This window comes from Nerophis lumbriciformis, linkage group LG04 (genome assembly GCF_033978685.3).
Source record: "Nerophis lumbriciformis linkage group LG04, RoL_Nlum_v2.1, whole genome shotgun sequence".
In the NCBI taxonomy this organism is placed as follows: Eukaryota; Metazoa; Chordata; class Actinopteri; order Syngnathiformes; family Syngnathidae; genus Nerophis; species Nerophis lumbriciformis.
Window position 1 is genome coordinate 28695792 of NC_084551.2, and position 14085 is coordinate 28709876.

The window sequence follows — 14085 nt, forward strand, 5'->3', positions numbered from 1 at the left end:
TATATTTCGCAAATAACGTGCCGCTGTTGAGTGTCAGTGCTGTCTAGAGCTCGGCAGAGTAACCATGTTGTACTCTTCCATATCAATAGGTGACAGCAGGTAGCTAACTGCTTTGTAGATGTCGGGAACATGGTTTGTCATGATCACAATATGCATCCGACAGCGGGAGGCAGTGTGCAGGTAAAAAGGTATCTAATGCTTAAACCAAAATTTAAAAAAAGGTGAGTGCCCCTAAGAAAAGGCATTGAAGCTTAGGGAAGGCTATGCAGAATGAAACTAAAACTGAACTGTCTACAAAGTAAACAAAAAACAGAACGCTGGACGACAGCAAAGACTTACAGCGTGTGGAGCAGAGACGGCGTCCACAAAGTACATCTGCACATGACATGACAATCAACAATGTCCCCACAAAGAAGGATAGCATCCGCACAACTTGAATATTCTTGATTGCTAAAACAAAGCGGTTGCGGGGAATAGAACTCGAGGAAGACATGAAACTGCTACAGGAAAATACCAACAAAACAGGAAAAGTCGACAAAATAGGAGCGTAAGACAAGAACTAAAACACTACACTCAGAAAAACACCAAAAAACTCAAAATAAGTCAGGGCATGGTCGTGATAGGTCGTGACAGCACACCTACTTTGAGACAAGAGCTATCGTGATGCATGGTTGGTTATGGTTTGAATTCATATCCAACAATTGCGAGAACGACTTTTCACTGTCAATATCGGCTGCTGAGTTAAAAATTTTTAATGTATTGTGCTGGTGGTGTGCCTCTGGACTTTTTTAATGAAAAAATGTGCCTTGGCTCAAAAAAAGGTTGAAAAACACTGTTCTATGTTAATTATTGTTCATGTTCAAAAGAAAATAAAAATGAAATTGAGAAATTAAGGAATCATGCATGAATGTATGAAAGTGTCTCTCTTTGGTATTATAGGAAGCATAAAAACTGAACAGTAAGGATATGGAGTTGTCAACTCTAATACATGGAAGTGAAGCAGCCTGAGGTGAGATTAAAACCGGGGCCAATTGGCCTCATGTGAGACAGGTTGGACTTGGAGCTTAGCGGCATGATCTGAACGTATATAAAGAAGCTCAAACGGATGCTCTGTCACAGAGCCTGAACAGCTACCTGCATATTTGTGTGCTATACAAATCTTTTGCAAGCCTCCCGTGGATCTTCTGTGCACCAGCAGCCATGGTTCTGGAAGATAATGAGTGTGACTCTGTCTTTGAGCCCCACATCACTGTGAGTATTCTAGTGCATATTTACATCGCATTTTTACTTTTTATGAATGTGGAGAACAAGTGTGCGCCATTCTTTCTGTATTTGAGGAGGAACATGTGGACACTCAGTACGGGCAAGTCCACTGCATCATGACGGGGACGCCCAAAGCAAACCGCCCGGTCATTCTAACATATCATGATGTGGGCCTAAACCGTACGTATTCATTCCTTATGTCCTCAATAGCAGCATCATAGAACTACTGTATTATATTGGGCATTGTTTTTAAATAAAAATGTTGGTTATGAATTGTCATAGATCTTGACAAATTAACTTACAAAATTGCGTTTTTAGTCTTTTTTTTTTTTATTATTAATCTTTTTTTTTTTTTTTTTTACAAAAAAAATCACACAATATTCATCAGTCTAATAAAATGAAATGGAACAACCAAATTCCAACCTCAACCCAAACCCAGTTTTGCAATACTTAAGAACTTAGGATAGAAATGTACACAGTTATTGACATACAAATACGATACTAAAAAAGGAAGAACCAGAATTAAAAACAGCAATAACAATAATGATAATAACATAAATAATAGTGATTAAAAACATTAAACAACTAAATGAATTTCAATGACAAAAACAAGATGTATCTTTATTATTATTATTATTGTCACATATGATTTCCATCACCATGACAGCCATGGAAAAACAGAAACATTTTATAAGCTTGACAACCACACTTTTAGGAAGAAAAAGTCCTATTTTATATTCATTAAATAGTTAAAACATATAATGGATCCCATATTTTACGATATGACTCATTATCTAATCTAAATGCAGTTATTTTCGACCGATCTCGTCTCCATATCCACCAGTCCTTTTGAGGTGGACTATCAATATCCATCCATTTTTTAGTATTATTCTTTTTATTATGCATATTGACAAAAATGCATATTTATTATTTGATGACACATTACTAAATGTATGCAGATCTCCAAGAACACAAGTTTGCGGTGTCTTTAGAATGTGTATATTCAAGAATGTGATTGCTGCTTTGTCATTGTTTTACTCTGATATTGATTTACAGTATACCAATATATTGATCCCCCCCCTCCCTCTCTATAGACAAGTCATGTTTCGATACTCTGTTCACACATGAGGACATGCAAGAAATCATCACGCATTTTCCTGTTTGTCACGTTGAAGCGCCAGGACAACACGAGGGGGCCAAAACTCTCCCAACATCGTCAGTAGTCTTCAATATTATTATTATTACGCCTATTGTATATAGTAATAGTACATATTTGAAATGTTGACTTTTGACCTCTCAGGTATTCCTACCCGACCATGGACCAGCTGTCCGAAGCGCTGCCCGCCGTGCTCAAACACTTTAGGTGAGACAGACCTGATAATCCTCATGATAATCTCAAACTAATACCTTAGATCAGGTCCTAATTCTGAACGTGCTTAACAGGTTGCACACTGTGATTGGACTGGGAGTTGGAGCAGGTGCTTACGTGTTGGCCAATTTTGCTGTGAGTCTCGGCATTCTTCTTTTTCTAACCCCAACTGTTATGTTCATCTCAGTTTAATTTATTCTGGACATGCATGTCAGGTTACTTTGGGGCACAGACTCAGGTTAACAGTTACAGACCTACACTTGTCCGAAAAGAAGTAGGAAGAAGCAGAGCTCATTAAATCCCACCCCTTCTTCCTTCTCCTTTCTCCCTTCTCCTGGGCTTTTGTAAAGTTTGAAGTTTTTTTTCTGTCCTTTAAATATCTAAGTTATAAAAAAAAAAACATTATAAATGTTAAAATAAAACAAATAAAAGTTAAAGTTAAAGTACCAATGATTGTCACACACACGAAATTATTCTCTGCATTTGACCCATCACCCTTGATCACCCCCTGGGAGGTGAGGGGAGCAGTGGGCAGCAGCGGTGGCCGCGCCCGGGAATCATTTTTGGTGATTTAACCCCCAATTCCAACCCTTGATACTGAGTGCCAAGCAGGGAGGTAATGGGTCCCATTTTTATAGTCTTTGGTATGACTCGGCCGGGGTTTGAACCCACAACCTACCGATCTCAGGGCGGACACTCTAACCACTAGGCCACTGAGTAGGTATATATATATATATATATATATAACCTTATTATTGAACAACAGTATTGTCACTTGCATTTACACACAGCACCAACATTTTGGAGGAAAGAATAACTTGATACAAGAAAGGTGAAAATAGAATACATTTATTTTTGGCACCATAGAAGAAAGTTAAGTACAAGTTTCCCTTTTGCAGCTCATTACACATAACTGTGGTGCGTTCAAAGACCCTCGGTTAAAGTAAGAAACAGAGGCGTCACAATGTTTCAAAGACGGGGGAGACTTAACCCTCAGGATATGCAGTAAAATAGTATAATCACAATAATAATAATAATGATGTATTATTATGATTCATATTATCCACTGATGATATTTACACATTAATCAGCTAATTTCTACTTTCACTCTTAAGTAAAGAAAAAATTGACAGATTCAAAATCATATATATGTGATAGGAACTCATATTCTGCCAACTTTTTAATAAATGTGTTGGCACTTTTAGTGAACCCCCCCCCCCCCCCAAAAACCAGATTATTTGTGGGTGGGGATTATCTAGATATGTTCTAGATATGTTGATCCCATCTTTTAATGTCAAAAGTCTAATTAAGTATTTTACATATGTTTTAGAAACCGATTTCAACCAATTCCATGCAATAATTAGTTTTGTAGTGCATGCAAACATACCAAGTGTGTGTGAATGGGGCGGCGGCGACGTCGGGTCTAGGTTGGGAAAGGCCCCCGCCTTTGGGAGTCTTGCATATGGGGCCCCAGAATTTGACGATACGCCCCTGCTTGTTACACATCACAACAATCACCAGAGCAATATACATATTTTTGTTCACTCCTTGTATTCAGCATACACCAAGTTTTTTTTTTTGAACATTGTCATTAAATTGATGTTAAAAAAAAAAAGTAACTGTACATGGTATATTGATGGTGCATTTAAGTGTGTGGTATTTATCATTTGTGTGCGGCCGAGATCAGATTAGGCTATAAAAGTCACTTAATGTGTGTATGTGTGTGTTTTAGCTGAATCACCCTGATCTGGTGGACGGATTGGTTCTGATCAACATCAACCCCAATGCTGAAGGATTAATAGATGCTGTTGCAAACAAGGTCAGCACTGCATGTGTCAGCCATGACTGGCTCCTGTTATGATGAATAAAGCATATCTACAGTAATTGTCTTTGTCTGTTACAGATTACTGAATGGACTCACACCCTCCCTGACACGATCATCACTCACTTGTTTGGAAAAGTAAGTCGTCAGGACGAGTTGGTTATTAAATACTGCTTTTATTTTTTATTTTTTTATTAACACAATTAAATAACAAGACAGGTTTCCTGCTTCTCACCCAAACCGCCTGTTCAGCTTTTTTATTTATTTATTTGAAATTTAAAAAAACATTTACAATAAATACATTTAAAAATATATATCAAATAGTAAAAAAAATACATATATAAAACCATTTTTTTTCTTCACAGTAATATAAAAAATAAATAACTAAAATAAATATTGCTTTTTGCTAACTTTGAAACTGGCTTTTTAGGAGGAGATCCAGACCAACCATGATCTCATTGCCACATACCGCCACCACATCACGGCATCAATGAACCAGCACAACGTGGCTCAGTTCTTCCGTGCCTACAATAGCCGCAGTGCTCTTGAAGTGGAGAGACCTGTTGAAGGGGCAAACATCAATGTCAGGACCCTCAAGTAAGAACCACCATAATGGACTTCAAGTGGACAAAAGTTGGGTTTAACTTGGAGCCTTTGTGTGGCCCTAAACAAGATGTAGTTTGTGGTCCCATGTTGGTCTTAAATTGTACTTATGTATTATTATTATTATTATTATTATTAGACTCATGAAGGGCCCCCACCCTAATCTAAACCTAATGTAACTAACACACACTCATTATCTTTAGATGGTCTAAAAACACATGATTTACTTGATTTGCTAACTGACCAAAATGTAATAAAAAGTAGCCAGAATCTGAGTTTTGATATTCATACAACCTCCCATTCTAAATATGCCACGATTCCCTTTATTTCATAATGTAAGGTAGAAAGATTAGCTGATTCATGGATTATCATGAGTGAATAATAACAATCATATTAATACTATCATAATTAGTGAGTCTACTGGGGGGTTAAGCATCCCCTGTCTTAAAAACAAATATTGACACCTCCATTTTGAACTTTGATCATGGTTTCTTGAACGCATCACATTATGTGCTATGAGAGGCAAACATGAAACTTTACCATAACTTTGTCCTATTCTGGCACAAATAGATTTATCATATTTTCACCTTTCTTCTATCACCTCATCCTGATTGTACTGTAATTGTATCAATAGTTTGATGTTTGGTTTTCTGCTAACAGGAGGAATACATTATTTAGCATTTTTGCAAGGGGTGTAGATATCGTGTCACACATGCCTGATTTGATTCAAACAACCTTATTACTGAACTTTGACAGCAAAATTGGTTTGACCTTAACTTTTATGATGTCATCTTTTATAACTGACAGATTTAAATGAAAGAACAACGTTCACATTTGTACAAAAGCCTGGGCCCATGATCGTGTGGCCCCACCATCGGTTGTGGCCCTAGACAAGTGGATTGAGCATTTATGCGACGGTCAGCCCTAATTGTGAAGTCAGGGGTCACAATGGCTTACAATCGCTGTTCTAGTTCACTGCCAGGGTGTGATGAGGTTGAAATTGTTGAACTTGACTTATGTTGAACAGTCAAGGATCCTGTCGAGTGAAAGATCTAACAACATTTATTGGTCACAGGTATTTTACAGTGTTGGTTTTGCTTTTACAAATGCACCTGCCGGTCAATCAAGAGCAAGAAAGAGCTCAGATGGGGAATTCTTCATCCTTTTTTTTTTAGACATGGGCTTTGTGACGAGGAAACGAGGATGTGGAGCTAAAGCCTTTGTCTTTGCCGCCTTAAATCCGGTATTCCGTTCCTCTATCCATAGGTGAACTTTGTTATTGCAGTAATCATCAACATGAAAATGTAAGACAGGGGTGTCAAACCTACGGCCCGAGGGCCGGATCAGGCCCGTGAAGAGGTTTAATCCGGCCCACGGAATGAGTTTTCTAAGCATAACCACATTTTTTAATGAAAGAAACTGCTGTTCTAAATGTGTCCACTAGATGTTGCAATAGTATTTTTTTGTATCTTTGTAGATGATGCTACATATGTACAAAATAAACCACTTGATGTTAGTACATTAGTCGAGGAAAATGATCAAACTACATAAATAACATACTGTGATTAGATTTTGATATAATTTTTTTTATCTTGATGGATTGAAAATTAACACCAATTTGTTGACTGATGAACATTATCACATAATTTATTCAGAAAATATAATTAATGACAAATAAAGATAGAATACTATTAACCGCAACATGTAAGTGTAAAAAACATTATGATTTGTACATTTTCGGAATGTGCTTGTTGTATTTTTAAACAAAGAAAACAATCTGAAGTTGTCTTTATTTTTAAGTTATCGTGCAATGATTTTACCATTACTCCCGGCCTACTTGGGAGTAGATTTTTCTCCATGTGGCCCCCGATCTAAAATGAGTTTGAAACCCCTGATGTAAGACTAAACAAAATCAAAATATCAGCCTGCAAGCATCCTTGAAGTCACAAGGGAATGATAGTACCAGGCCTAAAACGCATATGCTGCATTATGTGAGTGTTCCTACTTTAAGTCTATAAATCCAGGTGAGAAATTCGAGACCCGGGGGCCAGATCTAGCCCGCCACATCATCTATGTGGTCCGCAAAAACCTGGAAATAACATACATCAATAAAATACCTCATTATTCTTACTAAATGTATTCATCAGTTCCATTTTCACAGAATAAAATACATGTACTGCATGCAATTGCATATATTTTAAACTTTAATATAGGCTAATAATGCAACGAATGTCATATTATTATACATTTTGTTCAAATCAAGATAAATACTTAAATATCTGCTTGACTCATGATTTCAAAGCAAGTTCCATCCATCCATTTTCTACCGCTTGTCCAATAGATTTTACGGTAAAAACGTGTAACTCAGTCGCCAGAATGTTACCCTAAAAATAGTGGTACAGTTTTTCCATTCACAATAATCATAATACATTTTACGGTAAAATTCTGTCAACTGAGCTGCCAGTTTATTTTACTGGGAAAATCCACAGATTTTTTTTTTTTACAGTGTACATAACAAAATATATAATTATCAAATGCATCGGAAGTATATAATGATGTCATTGGGCGAATCTTTATACATTTATATTCATATTTATTCACTGTTATAAACAGCCTTCTGGGGGCAACCAAAACTGAGTTTCTTTGGTCTAAGGAATTGATGTAATTAATTTAAGTAATTGTAGAGCAAACGGGTATATATTCTAAAAAATGCTAAAAAAGTCAAGAACACCAAAGTTTTAAATTCATACTCATCTTCTCATACATTTAGACACCTTGCTTTATGCGGTCATGCCAGAAAATAATTTGTTGAAAGCTTATTTTTTGCGGATTCATTAAAGTTGAGAATGGGTAAGAAAAGTAGCTCATCCCCTCGGAGGCGTGTCCTATTGTTTACTACTGTATTTGTTTAGAGCCAAACTTGAACACGGGTGAACACATTTTTGCAGGAAAGAACCACCCACATATCAAAGTCTTTCTTTGTGATGTGTCCCAGATGCTCTACTTTGCTGGTCGTTGGAGACAGTTCTCCTGCTGTGGAAGTAGTGGTGGACTGCAACTCCAAGCTCAACCCAACAAAGACCACGCTGCTTAAGGTAAGCGTAAGCCTTAAAGTATTGCAGGGTTTTTCGAAATAGTGGGTGAAGACCCCCTGGTTGTCTCTACACTCTAGTATTCATGTTAGAACGATACACAGGCCTGCAGATAGGTGGCAGCAGTGCTTAATCTAATCCCTGTTCTACCTAGTAAAAGTAGTAAGTACACAGGAACACATGTACAGAGGTAACGGAGGAAGTGTGTGACAGGAATGAAAAGAAAAAAAGTGTTGTCGTCAGCGGCATATATAATGTGACTCTAATGAATATCATCAAGTTCTCAACAGTAATTCATGACAGACACTGAATGTTGCTAAATATCGTCTCGTAATGCAACTCTTACGTTTTGACCCACTAGATGGCTGACTGTGGAGGACTTCCTCAAGTGGCTCAGGTATGCGAGTATATTAATTACTGATCACTGTGGTGACTTGCTGCTGCAAACTCATGCTGAAAATATACATCTATTTTGTCTTCTAACAGCCAGCCAAAGTGGTTGAAGCCTTCAAATATTTCATCCAAGGCCTGGGATACCGTAAGTCACAGATGTGTAACATTGCTCATCATAAGACAGTGCTGATAAGTGTTTGCTGCACATCCTTGTCCTTACATACATTTCATTCCTACACCTTTGAAATGTCTGAGATGGGGTTTTCTGGTGCAGTTCTCCAGTGGTTTACTTCTTATATAATGTTGCTTTTAATTATGTAATGTCCATTGTGTCCAACCTGTCATGTGGTGTGGCCCAGGGTTCTGTTCTCAATCAATCAATCAAAGTTTACTTATATAGCCCTAAATCACGAGTGTCTCAAAGGGCTGCACAAGCCACAACGACATCCTCGGCTCAGATCCCACATTCTGGGGCCTGTTTTATTTTTGTTGTATCTGATGCCGTTTGTTTTAAAAATGTTTCTTATCATCTCTATGCAGATGATATTCAACTGTTATGCTCCTTCAATGATTCAGAGTTTCACTTTTTATCTGAATTCTTGGAGTGCGTATCCTGTATTAAAAACTAGTTGTCCTCAAATTTCCTCCAGATAAATTCTAACAATACGGAAACTCTGATAATTGCCCCTGATAAAATGATCCCCCTGATTGAGAACTCCCTTGGTGCTCTGGGTTGTGTTTGATCAGTCAATGTCTTTGGAGGGTCACTGTCGTCAACTGACCAAAAACTGTTTTCATCATCTCAGAAATATTTCTAAAGTGAGAAATTTGTTGTCAAAATTGGATCTCGAAATGATCATTCACACGTTCATTTCGTCTCGCATTGACTATTGCAATTCTCTTTTCACCCTTTTCAACAAGTCCACGCTAAAGACACTACAGACTGTACGAAATGCGTCTGCCAGACTTTTGACCGGTGCACCCAGAACAGCCCATATCACCCCCGTTTTATCCAGTCTTCATTGGCTTCCCGTTAAATTCCGCATTGAGTTTAAAATTTTAGTCCTGACATTCCGTGTGTTGCATGGTAGGGCCCCTCAGTACATCAGTGACTTGCTTTGCCCCTACTCTTCAGAGCGCAGCCTCCAGTCTTCAGGCCAGGGTCTTCTAAAGATCCCGAAAACTTGTTTTAAAACCCGTGGAGACCTGGCATTCCAGGCTACAGACCCCAAACCCTGGAACAATTTGCACCAGTCCCTTTGTGATCTTAACTGTGTTGACACTTTTAAGAAACATTCGAAATCTTATTTTTAGTAAAGCTTTTAGTTAATGCACCTTTTAACTATCATTTTTAATCCACTTTTTATCCTTTTTATGATGTTGCCCCTGTTGTTTTAATTGAATTGTTGTTTTACTTCACCTAGGTTTTGTACAGCGCTTTGTGATTTTATCTGTGAAAAGCGCTTTGTAAATAAAATGTACTTACTTACTTACCTACTTACACTAATGCAAGTATTTTCTATCCATATAGTGTCCAGTGCCAGTATGACCAGACTGCGGTCACGTACGGCCTCTGGCTCCAGCGTCTCCTCCATGGAAGGTTCTCGGAGCCGCGCGCACACCAACGAACTGCAACGCGGTCGCACTCACTCACACGGTGCTGAGGAGAAGCGTGGACGCTCCCATACTGATGCCTCCATAGAGAGCCTCTCCAACAGCAACATGGACCGAATGATTTCAAAGTCCACTGAGATGGCATGCTAGAGTTCACACTGCACTTATCTCATACATTTTGGTTAAATGATAACTGTTTTCACCGAGTTCCACCCTCTTTTTGCATGCTACGCCACCTTTATCTGCACTCAAAGGTCACAGCCGTAGCTAAAATAGGCTTTTTTAAAGACATAATTCTTAGTTATAATTTTTAGTTATGTAATAATGAGCTTTGCAAATATATATATATGTATATATATATATATATATATACATCCATTCATCCATTTTCTACCGCTTGTCCCGTTCGGGGTCGCGGGGGTGCTGGAGGCTATCTCAGCTGCATTTGGGCGGAAGGCGGAGTACACCCTGGACAAGTTGCCACCTCATCGCAGGGTCAACACAGATAGACAGACAACATTCACACTCACATTCACACACTAGGGGCAATTTGGTGTTGCCAATCAACCTATCCCCAGGCCAGGTGCATGTCTTTGGATATTTATTTATATGAGTAACACAAAGATGTAAATACATATTTTTCGTTTCTTCCTTGTACGTTTATCAGGAAATTATTCACAGAAATGTAAAACTAATTGTTCATGCAGCATTAAAAAAAGATACATTCCAACAGGCAGCAACAAACTCCGTTGTGTAGTTACTCATTTGTACCACTAGATGGTAGTGTGCACATTTGTCTTTGAGCCCCAGTTCATGGAAAGCAGCAACATTAATGTAATCCATCTGGCACAGCTTTGTAGATATTTTTAATATGACTTATGGTTTTATCTTAAGCTTTGCTCTTTACCCAGATGGGCTGCATTAAATAAAATAATTTTGAAAAAATACTGTTTGTCATCATCCCTGCACAGTTCATGACACAAAGTCACTGTGTGTGTACAGATTCTACTGAATGTGCAGAAAAAAAGTAATGCAGTGTGAATGCAGAGTGTGTGGGTCTGTGCGTTGTTGACATAAAGCTGTGCCGGCATTTATAGTCACATTTATTTAGAATTCTTTAGGATGTTTGAGGGGGTTGCATCTCGATCGCAAAGCTTCTCGTTTGGATTATGACGCTGTGATGAATAATATATGAGAGGAATCTCTTAAGAATGTATTTAAACATGAGATGAGCGTGCTAAAGGGCCCTGACATACAATATGTTTTGTTATGTGCTTGGGTGTAAAAGGCTGCATTCTATAGATTTCAATAAATGAGCTTGCTTTAATTCCAGTATGTCCAATAAAGAGCAAAAGTTTTAGGCCAATATTTTTTTTCAAAATACTACCTAAGGTCCAACATGTAATGTGCACAGACTTGCAGTATTGAGAAATACGTGCACAGCCCCACTTTTTAAATATTCAGTGCATGTGTCACTTAACCAGTAGCATAAAAGGCTTTGTGTGTTTTGTAGAATTAAAATTGAATATCCCCGTTTTCATGTTACATGTGGTATGCACATTATGACATCACATTTAAATCCCATGTATAACTTGAAGGCCTTTTGTCTTATGCTTGTACTATGTGATAATTTTTCTTCATAATTTTACATGTACTTGTCTTTCTGTACTGTACAGCATTGAAGTCATTTACAGTCGTGGTCAAAAGTTTACATACACATGTAATGTGCTGGGTATTGTGGCCAAACAGCTCAATTTTTGTTTCATCTGACATCACATGGACAAAGATATGATGTTTCGTTCTCCAGCTTCCCGTCGCCCTTCCTTGTTGTCGAGCTGTGTGTCTCGCTTCCTGGATTCCCTTTGGCCTTCCTCTTGCCTCTCTGGACTTTGACCTCACGCCTGCCCACTGACCACGGCGTCACATACCTTCAACACCCGCTGGTAACCCATCTATCCATTTTCTACTGCTTTTCCCATTTGGGATCGCGGGGGGCGCTGGAGCCTATCTCAGCTACAATCGGGGGGGAGGCGGGATACACCCTGGACAAGTCGCCACCTCATCGCAGGGCCAACACAGATAGACAGACATCATTCACACTCACATTCACACACTAAGGCCAATTTAGTGTTGCCAATCAACCTATCCCCAGGTGCATGTCTTTGGACTTCCGAGCCTGTCGTGCTCTCTTTGGACTTCTGCCTAGATTTCAACACATACCTTCAACACCCGCTGGTAACCACTCGCATATAATTATACCACACATAGTCACACTTCATCTATTTGGATTACGCACGCACCTCACTTATATTTCAAGATAAATACGCTGACAGCTAGCTACGTCACTGTCGCACTGCCGTCTCCGTCTCCCGCTGTACCGTCACAGGCCTAAGTGCAATATGACTGACCTAGCGTGAGAATAACTTAAGTTGAAAGACAAAAATGTGTGAGTGACAGGCGCAGTGTGTTTTTATACTGTCCATTTTGCCAAGTAGGTTTTTTTTTTAAATAATGGTCGGTGCCGAATAAACAGTCTTACATAAGTAATTGGACAGGGATCTTCAGTGCCATTGTGTAAAGTCCTGGATAGTTCCAAAATGACAGAACAATGAACTTCTCACTACACTAATGATGATGAACACATGATTTGTTATGTACGCACTGGCAGTAGTGATCATCAAACTTAAAGAGTAAAATGAACAAATTGTACAGTATATTATTATTACCTGAAAGAAACCACATTATTTTCAGAATGGATACACCTTTACATTTAACTTGATTTATGCATGTATTATTTATTTTAAATCATAATAAAAAGGTATGTGTCTATAATGATTTCTATTGTGTTTGAATGTATTTTGCAGCCACATAAGATATGACGGTGCAGATGACCTCCTGGTTATGTTGACCTCTGAAGGCCCCCCAACCCTTCTAAGGATGCAGCCATGATAGAACAGCTAGGGTTGTACTGTGCATCCCGAAAGTATTCAAAGCACTTCACTTTTTCCACATTTTGTTATCTTACAGCAGTGGTTCTTAACCTTGTTGGAGGTACTGAACCCCACCAGTTTCATATGCGCATTCACCAAACCCTTCTTTCGTGAAAAATAAAATGTTTTTTTTTTCCAATTCAAGACAAAGTTATATGTTTTTTTTACTGGTGCACAAAATAAATCGTGCATGAACATCACCTTGTTCAAAGAACAAAACCAACACACTGCATAAACTCACAACAAATTACACACATGCAAATCAGATGGAAAATTACAGGGAACATTGTTCGGGGGTATCCATAATACGCCGATAGGGAGAAGTTTTTATTTACACGATGAGTCGGGTTTGTCTTGACCTCCGCGGCAGAGGCTCCGTCGAACCCCTGAAGCCGACTCACCGAACCCCTAGGGTTCGATCAAACCCAGGTTAAGAACCACTGGTATAGGCCCACTTCAAAGTAAACAATGACGATTGCTGTGGATTTGCCAATTTATTTTGTCAAGTTACAGTAATCATTCATCCCATATACTAAAAGGGTCAGGCAGAATGCCCCAAACATGTGATTTTTTATAGTGAAATAGGGTTTTTTACAAATGTGTTTTGTATATATTACTGTTCTGGTTAACTCACTCCAATAGTGTCTTATCATTTGAAGTCTGTGTGAGTGAGATGACAATAAAACTACATTTTTACAAATGCTTGCTTTATTTTGATGAATGGGCATATGCATGTTTTGACCGTGTGTCATTTTGCAAATAATTTAGGAATTAAGAAAAGTGAATGTGGTGTTTGGAAAAACGTGTAAATCCTTTTACAAAAAGACACACAGGTAGTAAAATTGAGTGTAAGCAAATGGAAAAAATGTAAAGTCAAACGTATCGGTATCAGTAAAGGTGCCTCTGTTTACTTGCCATCGAGTCGATACCACGACCTGC

General features: G+C 38.4%; 1 protein-coding gene across 1 annotated transcript; it reads left to right on the forward strand.

The window, feature by feature from the left end:
* The first annotated feature begins 1087 nt into the window (after positions 1 to 1087).
* Positions 1088 to 11101, forward strand: LOC133598709 (protein NDRG1-like). The gene is made up of 12 exons (XM_061951435.1): positions 1088 to 1251; positions 1338 to 1443; positions 2358 to 2478; positions 2564 to 2626; positions 2707 to 2767; positions 4365 to 4451; positions 4536 to 4592; positions 4885 to 5051; positions 8053 to 8152; positions 8511 to 8546; positions 8636 to 8687; positions 10074 to 11101. The coding sequence occupies exons 1-12, from the start codon at positions 1201 to 1203 to the stop codon at positions 10304 to 10306; spliced, it is 1134 nt and encodes a 377-aa protein (XP_061807419.1). The 5' UTR covers positions 1088 to 1200; the 3' UTR covers positions 10307 to 11101.
* The last annotated feature ends 2984 nt before the right edge of the window (positions 11102 to 14085 follow it).